An 18891-nucleotide genomic window follows, 5' to 3' on the forward strand; every position below is an offset into this window, starting at 1 on the left:
AGAGGTCAGTCCTGCAGCATGACTCACCGGGACTGCCTGTCCATGCTCTCCACCCTGAGCTCCTCCCAGCGGGAGTTCAGCAGCAGCATTTGCTCCTGGATCTCCAACTCCTCTTCAGGTGACAGATTTCCCTGGGCCACCAGCTGGTTTCCAGCCTGCAGAACACTGCCCACGCTGCTCTGGTGTGCGGTCAGTTCCATCATAAAACCCTGGAAAGGGTACAACCAACCTCATCACCGTGATCTGTGAGCTCCTACATGAGTTTATGAATTTGTAAATGTCCTAAACTTTGTCATGTTTGAAACAGCGCTGCAGAATGAGCTGGCACCATCAAACACACACAAGCATGGCAGACCTGTTCCTCTCTATGACAGAAGATTCTTCATGACCTACAAAAGTTTTGGAGCCAGTAAAAATAGCTTTTCCTTCTCAACTGGCTCTAACTACCTCAGAGAAAAAGCTGTTTGTAATAAGACAGCCTTTGAACAAATGTGTTAAGAAAATAAAACAGAAGTTTTATTAAAACAAAAGAAAGCAAAGAAAAGTTAATTGAGTTAATATTAAAAATTCACACATTTACTATAAATCCAGAACACCTCTTCCTTTGGCTCCCAGTGTCAAAAAACTGTAGCACAAGGGGAAAAAATATCTTCATATTAATCAGCACTCAGATTTTAAATTCAGCTGTGTACAGTAAACTGTCACAGGAGAAAACTAAAACATCTAACATGACACTTGAAAATCTTAGCAACATTAGAACATTTGTTCAGACTTGGAATAGAACCAAAACAAAATAATTTGGAAACAAGAATAATTTGGAAGCAACAATACATATTTCTGAAATAAAGTATGCTAATCATGACTGGGAGACCACTAAATTAAATTGACATGAATATCAATTTCAGCATTGCCCTTATTTAACAGCAAGTGACATAAGGCTGACCAGGCTTTTTAGTAGTTGGCAGAAGAGAAGCACAAATCAGCCTGGATCAGACTTTCTTTGTATTATAGACACCAGTGAGCCAGCCACTGAAAGCTGATTAAAAAAAAAAAAAAAATACATTAAAGTTTCAAAGCATGTTCCACTGTAAGGTCTCCTAAAAAGATCTATTCACCTTCATGAAGATATTCTTTGTCAACAAAAAAACCACAAAAAACAACCAACCACACACCAAAAAAACCCCACACAAACGACCACCACATACATTCAGAGGTGCTTTCAATTTAGAAAAAGCACGTCAAAAGAAACAGAATGGCAGATTTTGGATAAGGACTAGGAAGTTCTGCAGCTCGCACACACACACATACACAAAAAAAAAACCAAACCACACCACAACAAATTAATTTTCAAGAGAAGCTTACTTCATGGGTGGAAAATTGTTCTTTGACTTCCTCAACATCACCAGATATTTCCTCCTGTTCCCGAAATGCATCCTCAGCCAACAGCAACCACGTGAGAACTTCTTCCAGAGCAACCTGGTAGCTATCCAAGTCCATATCCACCTCTGTCACTGTGCTGGGAGTCTCTGCTCCAGATCTGCCCTGCTCTTCTTCAAGTGCTACAGCCTAGGCAGCCAAGGGAAAAGCAATGTCTTAGAAGGGCACAGAAGATTCCTTCCCAAATGATTGTAAAAACAGAACAGCTAAGATCCCTTTCAATGCTTCCTAAAAATGTTAAAAGTAATCACTGGGTACATTTTAACAAGAAGGGCCACAGTCACCACTACTGAACTTTCATTTTAAAATAACCAACCTGTATAGAAAAGACAACTTAACAGTGGACCTCACATCCAAAGAAAAACCCATCACTACCACCGCCACAAGTCCTGGGGCAAACTCTGTTAAAGATTTTGGGCCACCCTCTCCAGCTTGCCAAGACAAGTAAGAAACAGAAGAAGGAAGCACAGCACAGATGGAACTTTATACCTCAGCACACAGGATTTTGTACATGAATCAGGAAAGGGGGAAAAGGAAGACAGAATTACTCAAGTCAATCACAAAGAATATGCTACAATTTTTTCCTATTTTCCCAACTGTGTTGCCCAAGATAGAAGACATGTCCCAGAGATAACTGACAAGCCTGAAGACCAGCTAAAAATACAAGTCAAGAAATGCCAGGCAGACTTTGCTGACAAACACACCTGCTGCAAATTGAACTCTCCATCCTCACACTCCTGCTTGTATCTCCTGGGAAGGGTCTCCACCTCCCGGATGTCTTCCATAGTGACTTGTTTAGGAAGGACCTCAAACAAAGAGGTTAAATACATAATAATAGACTTTTTGTCTGGAAGCTGTACAGCAACATCTGCATCAAAAAGATAAAATATGGGGAAAATAAATGAAGCTGCTGCTTTGCTAAATCAATAATTAGAATGCAGTTAAGACTTTACATATAGTGTAAACCCCAGGTTCTGTTAAGTAGCCTTGAGTAAGCTTAAGTTAAAAGGCTAGGTTTGAGACGTTGAAGGTAGTATGAAAGAAAAAAAATTTAAAAATAGGATCTCTACACTTAGAGGTGAATTCACATTAAAAGGCACAATGTCTTCACATTAAAAGGCATGATGTTTTTGAAAAGCCCAAACTTGAAATTACTAAGGAAGAAAAAACTCTTTGGGGAAAATTATTCTGGAGCATCTCCCAAGCAAAAATGCAGTCCAGGGACAGTATCCTGCACAAACAAACATTTCCACTTAGGCTCTATCCCCACTCCCAGCATTGGTCAGTTCATTTCCTCACTTTTCATATGGAAGATTTTCACCAACTTATCTCTCTATTTATGAGTGCTACCCATTCAACTCTTTAATTAAAAAAAAAAAAAAAAAAAAAAAAAAAAAGAAGATGGTGCTTGAATCTGTAAAGTCTGAGATCTTGTCTTACAGAATGAATCTTTGGAGGCTCACTTCAAAGCAGAGTGACAGCTCAGAACTATAAAAGGAGCCAGAAAATTTTCCTGGTAAGCATTCCTACATGGTATGCACTCACAACACCAGCAGCTACTGTGTCTCAATGTATGTAGAAAAAACGAAAGATCATGAGCTCTTAACAGTATTCCGCTCTACATAATGCTCTACTTCACCTGAAAAACACAGACCCTTGTGTAAGAACACCTACCTAAAATAAAACAAAGCCAGGGAACCAACTTCACCTTCTGTATACCGCTTCTGAATGGTAAAGTCATTCTGAACCTTAATATTCAAGCCGCCAAAGCATATGCCTGCACAGACATACCCTTAACCCTGCAAGTTATATTCTTTTAAACACAAATTTAAGAGCTTGAACCAGAAAACCACTGCACAAAACTGCTGGAATTTGTGTTCATAGTAAATATGAATAGAAGATATTTCTTTCAAAAGAGCTCAAAAAAAAAAGCTTCTGGTCAATCAAAATATCCATATCCCACCTTCAGGATCCAACAGTTTCTCAATTCCTAAGTGGTTCTTGGCTATGCTGAAAGCATGTTCCAGTCTCTCAACTGAGGACATCTTTACAACTTTATCCCAGCTGAAAAGTTCAGGTCTAAAAGTAAAGACAAAACAGGAAAGAAAACAGTAAATTTTATTTGAACAAAAAATTCCTTACCACGCAGAATATGAAGTTATGGATATGAAGGTAGCTACCTAAGTAAAATAAGCATGCACAAACACAAAATATAAACATAAGTGCATATAAACAAATGCATAAATATAAATATATGTTTTCTTTTTAGTAGTGAAAATCCTGCAATCACAAATAAATTACCAGACTGCGTATCTGCAGCAACATCCCCCTTCTGTTGTATGTATTCTACACATACGTTGACTACAAGAGGAGATTAAATACTACTATCAAGAAAATAAACTGTGTTTAAAATTTATTCCAGAACCAGTTTTCTTCAGCTGTTTCTTTCACAGCATTACTGTTATTACATGCTTTCTGCATCAGGCTATCCCGGGTAATCAAGTGTCACTCTGTTCCTGGAGAGACTTGTTCCAAACTTGTGATGTGGCTCAGCAGACCACCCTAGACCATCAGAGCCAGGAGCAGCAGCAGTCTCCACCCCTGCTCGCTCACACCACCTTTTTCCCCATTAAAAAAAAAAAAAAAAAAAAAAAATTCCCATCACAAGTGCTCATAAGAGCCATGATGAAAATAAGGCCAAAAAGTTGATCAGTTTACAGTGTCAGCAGCCTCCATCTCACACCAGCATTAACCAAACCAAATCTCCAGTCCAGTGCACCCAAAACATTCTGGCAGGTCTCAAGGAGCATGGAGCAGGAAGCAGAGTCAGCAGTGATACCTACACCAACAGGGCATGAGCAGCCCAGCGCAGCAGCAGCACAGCAGGAAGACTATAGAGCCATTAAAATACTTGCCATTCCCTTCTAACAGTGGCTTCTCATTAAAACACTGCTACTGATTCTGAGCTTTATAGAACTTGGGGAGGAAGATATGGGCTTGCCTTTAATTCTTTTAATACTTAATTCAGTTGTAAATTGACCTGAGATTATCTTTTAAATTAAATCTGTCAAGTCATTACACTTTGTGAAACAGGAAGGCCATAAGACAGCAGGGTCTGAGAAACAAAAAGCCAGAGGAAGGTACAGTGAGCAGGGAACAGAGATATGCAGAGATCCATACAGAAGCTAGTAGAATACTGTACCTCCATGCACAAAGCAACAAGGATAACTACAGATTCACATAAAGCTTTAGCAAAGACTCTTCACTTTGAAAATGACATTGCAACAGGCATACTGCATACGCACTACCTGCACGCTGCCGTAGTAGCACAAATTTCAATATGATGCAATCTAGGTATTTACCTATGACCAAGAAAACTGTATCAAAGAGCAGAATTTTTTACAAAGTTAATAGATACTATAGCCAAGAGGTAACACTGCTAACAATTGTTGATAGATATATAAAGAGAAAAGCAAGCTACTAAACCTCATAATGGGATCCACAAAAATTCTCATATATGATGTGTCATATTAAGCTAAATTAAAAAAACAATATTGAAAAAGACCCTTAGGCAGGGAAGCACTAGTGCCTGGGTAAGCAAAATAGCCTTGTTGTCCTACCACTTCTGCAACCTGCCTCAAACACCTTGTTCCTCACAAATGCCCTTTAAAGCATCTCTTTCAAAGCCAACCTAAATTTAAACCCAGCTCAAGATTTCTCAGAAGAGTAGGGAAAATGGTGCTTCCTTGGCTAAAGGGCTTGTGCCCAGGGACCACAAAGCTGAATTCTGATGCGCTGGCAGCTGCCAGGCTCCCAGGAAGAGGGAATAAAAGGCTCAAAGATCAACAAAACCAGGTAACAGAAATTTTGGGAAGCCAGTGACAAAAGCACAGTTACTCAGTTAGGTTAAAGTTTTCAGCAGGGGCTTTTGCTACTTTAACAGTGCTCTAAAGAGGGCAGAGCTCTTCAGATCCCACAAAGCCCAAGCACATAGTCACAACACATAAGGACAACAAACAGCCTGAAGCCAATTTTGCTAACTCTCTCCCCCTGCTTCCCTCAGGTCACCTAGATCTCTTGTGCTTCTAAAGCTGGCCCTCTCTCCATCATAAAGCTTCACACATTCAGCAGCAGAGCTATGCCACTACAGCCAATTATACCAATATGAAAACCACCAGTACAGCATAAACCATTCAGAGAAGATGCTTCTGCTAAACTCCAGAGACCTTTGGTAGTATTGCTCCGACCTTACAGAACAGTGCTTCCAAACTTTCAGGGGTCCTCAGTGTGGTGCAGGCATTTTCCATGCATCCATGCAGGCTGAACACAAGCCAGCTCTGGTCTAGAAGGCGCACAGGTGTCAGGGCAGACCCATCCTGAAGCCAGCAAGCCTGACACAGAGCCTGTCATTTCAGTCAGCACGGACCACCAAATAGGCACTTAAGAACAGAGAACAGCAGGCTCAAAGTGATCATATGCTTTTGCGAACACTTCATATCTGCTGGGTATAAATATTCAGGGTGTTTTGTAAAGCATTTGCCATGTCAGATATCTGGTGGCCAGGGGGTCTGGTTAAATTCTAGACGTTATCATACCATTACAGTGTTAAAATGGTTATTTACGGTTAAGAACAGCCAGCCCTTGCAAAGCAATGAGCTGACTTCTCTTAAAGTACGCTGGATTAGAATGGATCACCCAGAAGTAGACCTCAAAGAAAAGTTTTAAAAAAACGTAAAGTAAGTAGGTATAAAAGTTTCATAGGAATCTGTAAAGACTATTTCTTTAAACTACCAAAGAGTTCTACAAAATCAGAAAGAACACAAAAGATCTTTTCAAAGAAGCTTTAGCACCATTCCTTATAAAGTATAATGAACAAACTAGCGAATACTCTACAATACCTGAAGAATTCTATTATTCTTTGATTCTTCTGCTCAACGGTTGTCCTGAAAACTGTATACACTGCCTTTCATGCACGGTATATTAAAAACCTAAGAAAAGGTACGGTCTGTCTTATTTCTTCATTCTGAAGCTTCTGTATCTTCCTACTCAAAATACGGCAAACTGACTGAAGAAAGGTTTCCTTTGGCAGAGGAGGGAGGGCAGGAGGATGTACAGCGGGGCGGAGGTGGTCAACCCCCCCTGCAGAGACCCGTTCAGTGTGCTTGCTGTGTAATGCATACTAAGTGGGATGTAAATCCACTGCAATTAGCAAGTGTGTATGCACGTACAGGAACCAAGTGTTACACTGCTGCCTTGGCTCCATCCTTTGTAAGGCTCTGGCAATATCCCTCCACTGTTATCGTTACCACAAAAAAAAAAAAAAAAATTAAAACCCGAAAGAAAAAACCCAAACCAAAAACACCACATGAATCAGCAAAACAGGCTAGGAGCTGTCAAATACTCAAGCATGAAAACATGGGGAAAAAGCTGTTTACTTCACTAGGTTTAAGATAAGCTGTTTGCTGCTTACTTGTGTCTATGGATGACAGCATTAAAGGCAAGTCCATCCGCCCAGCTTGTGGTGAAGTTCAGTACATTGACCTGACTATAAGGTCTTGTGGACTGCCGAACCCAGCTCAGCAGGATCTTCTCACTGTTGGTCTGCTGCAAATCTGACATGATGTTCTTCATGACATCCTTCACCTGCAAGACAGCAGAAACTACACCTTACAGACATGTTCTCTACTTTTCCCCGTTCCCAAAACATTTGAAGCAATAATTTCACAAATCATGAAAGGGTGTTTCCCATGAAAAGCTATGAATCAAACTAACTCCTCACATGAAATTTGGCAATACGAGCCTTCAGGCCATCTTTGCACTCTACTGATTATAAGAACCAGTAATGCTTCATGTAATGATGACACATTACTCTTACATTACAATCCTCCCCCTCTCTCAGTGCTGCCTACAGTAAGTGTGGAGTATAGTATTTCTCACTGCTCTGTGCTGCGGTTCCACCAGTAAGCAAACCTAAAAAATACGGTTTTCTGCAAAAAAAGGGTATCTGCTCAGCCAACAAAGTAGTTTACTGTTGGGGTACTATGCATAAGCATCTGACAAAGTCTCCCCAAGTGAATTCAATGATCCTCCCAGGTACCTGGATAAATCAGGAGCAATTCAATCTGTAAGACTGAGAAACGAACCTATGAAGGAGCATGTAAGACGCAAGCCCAACACGGCTACCTGGACAGTAAAAAATGACCTGCTAACAGAAGTGCAAAAAAGCCTTGAGAAAGGAACACAAAATGCTTCAGCCTAAAAAGCCTCTCTGTAATTAACACCTGCAAGAACTAAACTAAGAGGCTGAGTACAACTGAGCATATACGAGAATACGTATCGCGGGAGGCAGCCCATAGACAAAGATTAGAAACCAAACACCGGCCTGCCTTTGTTTATCAGCCCAAAATAGAAGCAGTATTTTCCATCACCAAAACCCCAGGAAATTTTGTGAGAATCCCTGCAGACTGATGCACACTATTCCTGGAAAGGAAGAGATCTCACAGCAGCTTCTCACCTGCCAGTGCAAAATAATGCTCCACAGCAGCCCCAGTGTCAGCTTGTGATTTCCATCAACGATGTCAGTTCCTCCAATATTCACCAACTCCACCTGGAGAGGTTGGATCAACTCTATATTAAACACTTATCACAGCTTCAAATCACAACCCCACCCCATTTATTGGCTGTCTACCCACATTTTATCAAACACCCTGATACAAATAGTAGTTGGAAAGAGACCACTGGAGACTACAGAGTACTATATCTGCACTTGTCACAACAACTGCTTAAATAACACGACTGAAGATGGCACCAAAGAAGATACTCCACTCAAAGAGTTTTTATCCTCTCCTCTGATATACAGATGCAGACCGGCAGTTACAACTTGCCAATAGAAATGCAGACATGAAGGGTCAAATATTAATAAAAACAAAGTTAAGCAGTCCTGCTCCCAGACACAATCAGAGATATTATAGAACCACGAAAACTCTGTAATTAAGAACAGGTTTGTCCTTTGCATGAACCAACAATCCCAATGGGACAAGTTTATACAAGGAGATGAAAAGCTCAAGGGAAAAAGTAAAATTTTCACATTTCCTATATGCATAGGACCCCACACACTCTGTGATGGTCTAATTGAGATCGCTAAAAAGATAAAAACACAGAGAGAGACAAGGAGATTACTTTAGTAAGCAATAAGGTAGGAGACACTACCTGCTTCTGCATCAAGTATTCAGCCCTCAGAAGCAAAGTTTAGAGCACACTACCAAATACTCACTCGGTGCTACTTTAGAGTCTGAACTGAACTGGGGCATCAAGTCTCCATTCAGCCAACACAGCAAGCGGCACTGAACCCCCTTCTGGGGGGAACCAACAGCAGCACAGTGCATCAGTCACCACCACACCTATGGAGATGGCGCTAGGAACAGCTGCCTGTGGCAGGTGAGACGGGTACCTCCCTGGGTGTATATACACATACAGCAGGTGCCGCAACACACTCCCACGCAGGGCAGATGGCAGGGCTTCATTCTTGCAAATAACCTGAGCCAGGAGCATCCTCCAGCCCTGGGGCAAGTGACACAATGCATTTCACTTTGATGGGGAAGTTTTTAATTCCTTTCTTACCCCTGCTCCAAAACAGTGTTATCCACAGTGCCTACCATAAACACCTCCCAGCTTACACTAAGAATTGTATCTGGGCATTGCTTGGGATCAGAACTGGTCACAGAAACAAAACCTGTACCAAGGAGCTGGCTAGCAATTAAATAATACAGACAACCCACAGGACAGTAAAGGAGCCCATGCTCTGGCTCTCAGTGGACGTAGCCTGTAACAACAGAATAGACAAGAACAAAGTTGCACTTTGTTTTAGAGGTTATTGCTGACATGTAAGTATATAATGGTATTCCATTAATATTTTTCCTTTTAGCACACAATCAGGAATAGGTACAATTCTGCAAAATGTACTTGTAACCCCACTGCTTTCTGATATCATCTTGGCAACTTTCAGTTCCCCATAGGTCTCTTGGTTAGGAGAATCAAATCAAAACTCTGTTGCAAGATAAACATGGAAAAAAATTATACTTCACAGGAATTACACTAAGAAAGCTTGTGAATTTGTGGATTGTCCTCTCCCTATTTTTACAGTAGCTCGAACAGAATCTTACAGCAATACTCTCTGCAAATACAAAGCATATATTTTAAGATAACTAAATTATACAGGCCAAAAGAATCACCAGTGTGGACCATTAAGCAACACACTGGAAAGTGCTTTAGAACACAAGGATCAGAAAGCAAGACTAAAGGTCAAGGTCACAAAAATAAAACAATTAAATTGCCAGATGTTTTTTCACTTGTAATAGAAGAAAAACAGTCCTAAGAATGGGTAACAATAAACACTTCACATTTTAATTGCACATCAATAACCATAATGCATTTCTCTTGCTATCTACACTATACATAAAAGAAAATAATCCACATGTCCATTTCTGTATTTTAATGATTCTGAGCTAAACCAGTGCTCTAAAGGATGCAACTGCACTCCTCTAGGATGGTGAGTGGATGACTGAGACATAAGTAAAGACAATTAATAAAATAAAGTTGACAGTAGACAGAGTACTACTGACAGAAGATTGATACTGGCTATATGCAATGACTTCCAGCAGAATTATTATTATTTAAAGCTTGGTCCACAAATCAAAAAAAGTTGAAATTCATTACTTAGAACCATTCCGCTCATCAGATAGATGAGGTTCACAGGATCACTTGAACATCTACACCCTAGACTTGTCTGATACTTGAATAATATATTTAAACACTTTTATAAATTATTTCTCAAGTTGAGAACATTATACAGTCCACAAATTCTCAGGCAACAGAACACAACTGCTTTTCAGTGGATGCCTTTTCATCTTAACACATACACACTTTCTAACAAAGTTAAGCAGTAGGTGTAAATCATGTACATGACCTTAACCTTCAGCTAACTATCGCCATCTGTTTACTTCTAGAAACTCAGATCCTGCCAGCTTAAGGATGAACTAATTATAATTCAACGTTGTTTCATTCATTATCTTCATAAAATAAATTAATTTCAAGCTGGAAAGACTCATTACTTATCCTTAGAAAAAAAGTTAGCATTTACAGTACCTCAAAGTAGAAAAAACCAAAACACCCACCACTTTGGCTGCTTCCTAGAAATATGACAGTAGTCCACCAACATGGAGGGGAAATTGCAGTATCATACAGCACCTTTGAATCATTCTTCAATCCACAGTTTGCATAACTATGTCAATGCCTTTTTGCATTAGATGTATTTTATTGCCAGAATGTTTTTATTAAGTTGTTTTAGTGCCCTGACATTCACAAATAGAAATGCTAACTATAGAACGTATACTTCTCAGGAATTGTTCTTCAGAGGAAGAATATTGCTTTATTCCAGCACTACTGGCTTCCAGGTAAACTATTATTGTTCTCATTTTTGTTAAAGAGGGATTGGCCTTTGTTTGCTTGTATGTTCATCTGATCAGGTACCATACCTCAAACTAGAAACACGCAATACAGAATTGACACAGAGCTGTCATGTCAAAGGAAAGATCCTCCTGGACATTGAGAGCAGGACACAGAAAAAAAGACACACAAGACCGGTCATACACTTACAGATTTTTGCACAAGTTATGCATCATCACTTGAAATTAGTTTTTTTGTCCCGCCAGGTTCACGAGCTACGCATAGAAGAGCTTCAAGCCACCTTTGCTTTTGGGAGCTGAACACATCTCACCAAAACAGTGTAGTTAATATCATTATTAAGTTAGCATTTTAAGATTTCACAAAACTAATAAAATTCTACATTAGATAAGGAAAACTGAGAACAATTTACCCATCTCACTGAAATCTCATTTTAGGTACCAAAAAAATCTTTATTCTCTGCATTTTGAACTCATTTACACACAGGAATAAATTTCACTGTCAGTCAAAAAATTGTGGGTAAACATGCTCACGTTGTTTTGATGCAAGACTTGCAGTACTCGGTTGACATTATTTAAGGCATGTACTCGTGTGGAACCTCGTTCTTTAGGCTGAAAAGAAAAAGTTACAATCTGTTCACATCAGAATTAACTTGACAGACCAAACGAAATAAGTGATAAAGCAAGCAACAGGAAATCTGTCTTAATTTTCTCCAGATTATTTTTTTTTTAAAGTAGGAATAAAAGCCAGACAAATTCACCCACAATGTCAAAATTAAGACTGGTGAGAACATTATTCCTCAATTCAAGGCACAGGACAAGCCTTGGATTCAAAATGCATTTCAGTTCATCTTTGGTAAATCCAGAACTTTTATTCCCAGCATCTGCAGAATTATAAACTGGCAATACAACAGCAAAGTGGGAGTTCCTGGGGAAAATCTGAGGGTTCTGAACGCTTGCCAGAGTAGTTGAAATTTTTTGGCTCCCAAGAGGGAACAAGCAGCAATTTGTTTTTCTGGCACTGAAAGCCTGCTAAACCTTTGCATACTGGGAAGAAGTTATACTTCCTGACTTTCCCTTCCTTTTAATATCGGGGGGGGGGGGGGGGGGGAGGGGAACCCACTGCAACTCTTGACAATACCTGCCACTCCATTTGCTTTTAATCACCATAATTTAACTCCTGTAGCAGAACATGGTCGTACTGTAAAAGCATGGAGCTGAACTTGGAACACTGTAATCAACAGAATTAGAAACCTAAAAACGCCTTTTGTCCTCAGTATACTTCAAATCAGACGACAAATCATTAGAAGTACTAGTGAAACGCATCTGTTTAAAAAGCAAGGCCAGCTTGCAAGGTGAAATTTTAAAAGGCTGAAGGTTCCCCATAAGGTCAATAAACAAATTTGAGCTTTATTATAAATAGTGAAATCAAGAATTTAATCCCAAGTGATGGCACAGGTTTCACCATGCCTCATGTATCTTCCTGAAGAAGCACCAGTGTTAGCAGGGGAAGAGTTTTCAGCCCTTTTATATCTAAATCACAAAGGATTTTTCAGTGGAGATGTAGACTTTTGCATTGCCTACCAGCTGTTCCCTTTTTTCTTTATGGGATGTTTCAGGAGCTTATTAGGAAAGGTCCACAGGTATCCAGCTGAAGGCTGCTCTTCCAGATCATCCAGATCCAGATCTTTAAAAGATCTCTTAAAAACATACACAACATGAACACCACCACTGGTTTTATGTGCTTTTTGGAACAGTGTGCTAACCCTCAGGAGAGGGTTACACAGCTACCTTCAGCCTGACCCTATATCCCATTAGTGGAGTTCATGGGACTTTCACTGGAGCTGTAGACAACAAGAACACACTACGAGCAGAATAGATTTTTAAATAAATTAAAATAATTTTTAAAATGACATGCTACAGGGTTGTGTGTTTCATTTATTTGTTGGTTGGTTGGTTGTTTTTTTAGTAAATGGGAACATGACTCCTACACATTTCTCTTACCAGAGGTTTCCCCGTCAGACCCTCCAAAAGGTCCAAAAGCTTCCTTCCATCTTTCAGATCTGTGAACATGTCCTTAACCAGGGGCTTCCCACTCTGCCAAAGACACAAAAGCAGTAATAAAAACAGTGTTTAAGCAAAACCTCCCTGAAAAAGGTAGTTTTTCCTTTATATCTGCTGGTGCTCTCTTACACAGATTAGTAGGTCAAAAGGTATAATATATATTGAACCAAATAAATTATTTTCTCTAGCTTGGAAAAATGAGCAAAATGTGAAACTCAGAGCTACCTTAAATCATACATTTCTAATATTCATTGTCTTTGGAGGTGGAGGGACTCTGCACAAGAATGGTGGTAGATGACAGGAGAATCACGTTAATCTTTTTCATGCTCCCTTTTAATCTCAGTACTTCTTGGACTCTAAGAAAGTTAACATGGGAAAGTGTTACAGAGCAGGAGGCAAAACCATGAGCAGCCAGCAACAAAGTAAATGCATTTCCTTTGTAATATTCACTTGCTGCCTGCCAGAAGATCAATTAAGCTACTGCTTTCGGTGTCCCTTTGAAGTGCCAATCTGAGAAAAAGAGATATTTTCTAAGAAATAACTAAAACTCCAATATCGTCTTTTTCTATCACCTTGGCTTTGTAACACTGCTGTTCAGAAAGAAGGCTGTCCAAGGCCTATCTTCCATGACATGAATTAGCTGGCATAGATCTCCTCTGCCTGCACTTAGCTTCTCCTGCCCTGACAGCTGATAGTAATTGCCAAATACTGGCTAAAATCAGAAAAAAAAAAAAAAAAGAGCTGAACTGCCCACTGAACCCCATTTACTGGCAAATACCTGTTTTTCTCCAATATGTATATGGATTTTTCTTAGATGTCCAGTTTAATTATTAGATCTGATATTACTAAAACTATTCACAAGAAATCAGAGTTGAATAGCTGCAAAGGCATATTTTAATCTCCTGTACAGAAACATACCTATGTGTGTATCAGCCAGCTAAACAGTGGTGAGAATGATCATATAACTAAGGTCACTTCTTAAAAATACACAGATATTAGCCCAGTGTCTGATAATAAATTAGTTTTTCAATTAATTTTTCTGGAAAATTTATTCTCCAATTACTTTTACAAGTCATGCTTAAAAATGTGTATATGCACATGTTGACATATATGTAGGTAAAGGGTGTGGAAAGCTATGCAGCTGTCAGACCAATACCAAAATCGGGCTATTTGTTATCGAACATTGATATTTAACGTTCTGCCATGACATATTGCCACTTCCCGAGCTCAACTATAGCCCTTCTAGCACAGTAAGGAACAAGGCTTTCCTTACAGCGCATGCACTGTTCACAGATGATTCAGATGCTTCACTGCTGCACAGAAACTTAACCAAACCCTTAGAGCATGCTGGAGCAGAACGGGAATACCTAGAAGTAGACAAGGGAAACCTCTTGTACAGTCTATGGTGTATAACAGGAGGGGATGATCCACAGTGCAATTACCCCAGATGCCAGCAAAATTTGGTTCAAGTTTTGTTTGCATCGCCACAAGGAAAACATTAGAAGTAGGTTGGCAAGGGCATGGGGCCGTTGTTCATGCATCCAGAATAGCAGACAGGAGGAGCTAACAGGTTTCACTGGATGCAATGTCTCAAACACTCATTGTGAAAGCCAAAAAAGACCTGTTAAGTCATTCAAGTATAGGTCTCATGAGAGCGCAGTACAGGGGAGAATCACCTCCCTCAGCTCGCTGGCCACACTTCTTTTTATGCAGCCCAGGATATGGCTGGTTTTCTGGGCTACAAGCGCACATTGCCATCTCATGTCAAATTCTTCATCCACCAGTATCCCAAAGTCCTTCTCTGCAGGGCTGCTCTCAATCCATTCTTTCCCCCATCTGTACTGATATTGGGGATCGCCCTGACGCAGGTGCAGGACCTTGTACTTGGCCTTGTTGAACTTCACAAGGTTCACATGAGCCAACTCCTGAAGCCTGGCAAGGTCTTTCCCGGTGGCATCCTTTCACTCTTGCAAACTGGCTGCACCACTCAGTGTGTGGTGTCATCTGCAGACTTGCTGAGGGTGCACTCAAAGCCACCACATGTCACAGATTAAGATACTGAACACTACAGGTCGCCACATGAACCCCTGAGGGACACCGTTTGTTACTGATCTTCATTTAAACACCGAACAGTTGATCACAACTTGGGAGGCAGCCATCCAGCCAATTTCTTATCCATCTAACAGTCCATTCATCAAACCCACATCTCTCCAATTTAGCGACAAGGACATTGTGGGAGACAGTGTCAAAGGCCACACAGAAGTAAGGCCTTTGTAATTCTACAATTAATTCTATTTATACAATTAAAACAATGCACACATGTAACAGACAATACCAAAACTGAGAATGTAATAGCTATATAGCCTCAATAAATTTGCTGCCTTAAGTCCAGAAGGGTTAAAAAAAAAAAAAAAAAAAAGAAAAGATTTGAATCTGCTGAAAAAGCAGAAAGATGCCTCATTTAATACAGTACAACAAGGGTGTCAAGAGCATACAGCTTTCATTCTTCGTTTCCCATCCCTTCACAAGCATGAAAACAGGCTGAATGACTTCCTGCTTTCAGTCATTCATTTGAACAGGTCATGGTACGTTCCAGCCCTACGCAACGTGCCCTGCTATGATGGTGGAAATAATTCAGATTCGCTTTCTCAGGAGAATGGTTTTTCAATTTCATTGGCCATCAGAGCACCACATCTTGCTGTCAGTTTAAAGAGTCAGCAGAAGAGTATTAAATCATTTCTACAACCTAAGCTACTCCTTAGGTATTTTATTAAATATTTATTAATTTATTAATATTATTAAAGTTTATTAAAGTATCAACTATCCTCAGAGACACAGCAACATGCAAAGCCTCAGTATTTAGAGAACCCTAGCACAACGCTCTCTGTGGGAAGCCAAGCAGTTCACATGAAGCACTTCCACAAGCACAAGGTGACTGAAGTTGGCTAAGGGCTGCAGCACACACCCCCGCCAAGCCCATCACCACCTCCACAGCAGCATACCTGTCAGGAAAGCTAGAAACCTGCTCCTCCAGCTTCCCACACCCACCTGAGGGACATGCAGGCACCTGGTGGCAGTGGCCACCCAGGCAGCCCCAGCTGTCCCATCAGGGCACAAAGCCAGCCCACAGTGCTGCTGCTGCAGTGGGAGCAGTGGCCGTGCACGGCTGCACCCTACTCTCCTCACGCTGCCTCCTCCCACCCGTGCATTTCCTCAACACCTGGACACACATTTCCACGCAGCATCTGCTGTCTGAGCCACACGTCTGCAATCGGGAACATCACTGCTCTGTCCTCCAGTGCATGGTGTAGCTTTCCTGAAAGCACTGCTTTTTCAGCAGTGGGGGATGTGAATGTTTTACACCCTGAGTCGGCACAGTTCTCCTGGTACGCAGCGTGTCCTTTTATACTATCTTTGTACTATAAACGGGACCCTGTTTTGTCTTTGACCCATTATCTGCCTCATATTTGTACAGTGCTTAGCACAACGTGGGCTGCTCCTGGAGTACTTACCAACGCAACCGTGACCAACCATTTCAGCAGTGAAAGCACTGCTTTCCTGGGATGCAGTGCTTCAGGAAGTCTTTTAATTTCCTTTTCCAGACACAGCAACTACATATCCCAGTTTACGACACCTATACGATTTGTTAAGTGCACTAAGCTTAGAAAGGGGCTGGAAAATAGTTTTATAAAATGGCAGCCCAAGGGATGGACCCATACATCCACTTCCCAAAAGTGGACAAGGAAAAGCTCTGGGGCAATGCTGGTAGAACGGCTATGCATGACTTCCTGCAAGAGGCACGGGCCAGCCCAGAGCCAGGCCAGGCTGCTGCCATCACTGCCATCTGCTTGTGAAAAAGCAGAGGCAGAGCTCCATAGCTTCGCATGTAGCACCCACCACTGAGCCTAGAGGGACAGGCCGCTGTGGCAGCGCAGAAGCAACCTGGGATCCACAATACATGACCACTAAGGCACGACCTGAGCTTTTAGTCAGGGAGCCTAACCCAAACCAAGTTCCAGCAGGGCCAGGAACACTCCAAGCCCTGGCTCTGACCCACCACAGGGCACCTGATGGGCCCATGGAGGCAGGACTGCCCTAAGCCACACTGGGACGGAGCGGCCAGCACTGGGACCAGCTCTATGCTGGGGCAGACTGCTGCAGCAAGAGCCAGGGCTCTGGGAGGGAGCAGAAATCCAGGGTAAGGCACGGGGCTCTGCGTATTGCTTCCCCCGCCATCCCTGCCCACACCTACACCGCTCACTCCTAGCCTCCAGAAAGCAATCTGGCCTTCTGAAAAGAGCCTGTACCCACAGGTATACACACACACAAATAAATGTATGTATACATGCAGCATATAAACAGTGTATGTATTTCTCTCTCTCCGTAGAGTCCTGCCTGGTATACAGTATGCTAAACCAATCTCAATTTCTCCTTTTCAGAACTGACAGTATTTTACTCACTTTCTACATACTTAAAGACTACACAAAGATAAAGCAGTTCAGGCTCCGCCAGCATCCCATAAGGAGCAGCAGTCCATCGCTGAGCATAATGGATCAAGAAATCCAAGTATTTGCCTTCTAAGAGTGACAGTGACAAGCCATGCTGAGCCCTTCAGCAAGGGCAAACGGCTGGTCACGGTTGCGTTGGTAAGTACTCCAGGAGCAGCCCACGTTGTGCTAAGCACTGTACAAATATGAGGCAGATAATGGGTCAAGGACAAAACAGGGTCCCGTTTATAGTACAAAGATAGTATAAAAGGACACGCTGTGTACCAGGAGAACTGTGCCGACTCAGGGTGTAAAACATTCACACACCCCACGCTGAACACTTACCAGTTAACAGAAGGTAGTTTTTCTCAGCTTTGCTTACATTTGCTGTGACAGCAAGAAGACACTGGCAGAAACCTCGTTCCCTCAGCCTGCCTGACAGGGCTTTGCCAGCAGAGCTGCACACACAGGGCTGCTGTAGCAGAGACAAGGGCTTGATAAGACAAACAAAAGAACAGAACAGAGGCAACGTTGGTTCCCCAGTGCTTTAAACTGGCACTGACAGCAAGAAAGGAGCTGATTCACTTCAGCGGGGGCTGGCATAAGGAAAAGAGGAAGAAAGAGGGAAGCGAAAGGAAGGCAGACCAAGAGAAAGGGAAGTAGAGAAATACAAGCTGGAGTCGGTGCATAAGCTGCTCTAGGCCTGCTCAGGCTGCTATAAGCTTCGCGTGGTGACACAGTTGTTAACCCACCACAGGGCTCACACACAAGGATCGGACCCAGATCTAATCAACCATGCTATGTTTATTCCAATAAACATTTTGATGCCAGCCTTTATGCTAACATGAGGAGGGGAGGAAAGAGACAAAGAACATTTGCTAGCTATCCCACAGCAGAAAACACTTTTTCTGTTGATTCATCTCTCATGGGGCAGCAGCAGCAGCGGTTTCTGAAGGATCTTGGAGCTGGAGAACAGATGCTAGCCATATGTGGTAAGGCCAGTCACTGCGGACATCAGTTTTGCAAGTTCCAGCGAGACACCAGCAGGGTTTGAGGAGAGCCCATGCACAGCGATCTCCCTGCAGCCACAGGAGCCCTCACATGCCCGCTGGCAGACTTTCAGCCCCTCTACCTGGATCAGGTTTAAAAGGGTGACTCACACTTCCTTGTGTGCATCTAGCATTACTTGCAAAGAAGGGTCACCCAGGCCAGCCAAAATGACTGTGCAGAAATCATTCCTTCTCTTTGCCAGAAAGCATTCCCAGGAAATAGAGGAAGACATAAACAAAATCCGGAGCAGATTTTTTAAAGAGTCAGTCCAGTGTAACTGACAGTAGAAACATCATCCATCAACATTTACAGTTTGTTCTACTAAAGCCACACACTGCTGCAAAGCAGCAATCTTCCTTGAATATATTTCACAGTAGAACGTTCTTAACTAT

The 18891-nt window shown here is 41.7% G+C and overlaps 1 protein-coding gene across 1 annotated transcript in view; it reads right to left on the reverse strand.

Moving 5' to 3' along the window:
* The window catches only part of UTRN (utrophin), a 351512-nt gene that overhangs the window by 299415 nt on the left and 33206 nt on the right, over positions 1–18891 (reverse strand). Inside the window, exons 3-10 of the mRNA XM_013304556.3 lie at positions 12903–12995; positions 11433–11510; positions 7952–8044; positions 6908–7080; positions 3401–3516; positions 2142–2305; positions 1363–1566; positions 28–209 (exon numbers count right to left, since the gene is read on the reverse strand). Coding sequence (XP_013160010.2) covers positions 28–209; positions 1363–1566; positions 2142–2305; positions 3401–3516; positions 6908–7080; positions 7952–8044; positions 11433–11510; positions 12903–12995 — 1103 coding nt within the window. The remainder of the gene's footprint in view (positions 1–27; positions 210–1362; positions 1567–2141; positions 2306–3400; positions 3517–6907; positions 7081–7951; positions 8045–11432; positions 11511–12902; positions 12996–18891) is intronic.

Source organism: Falco peregrinus, chromosome 7, assembly GCF_023634155.1.
Source record: "Falco peregrinus isolate bFalPer1 chromosome 7, bFalPer1.pri, whole genome shotgun sequence".
NCBI lineage: Eukaryota > Metazoa > Chordata > Aves > Falconiformes > Falconidae > Falco > Falco peregrinus.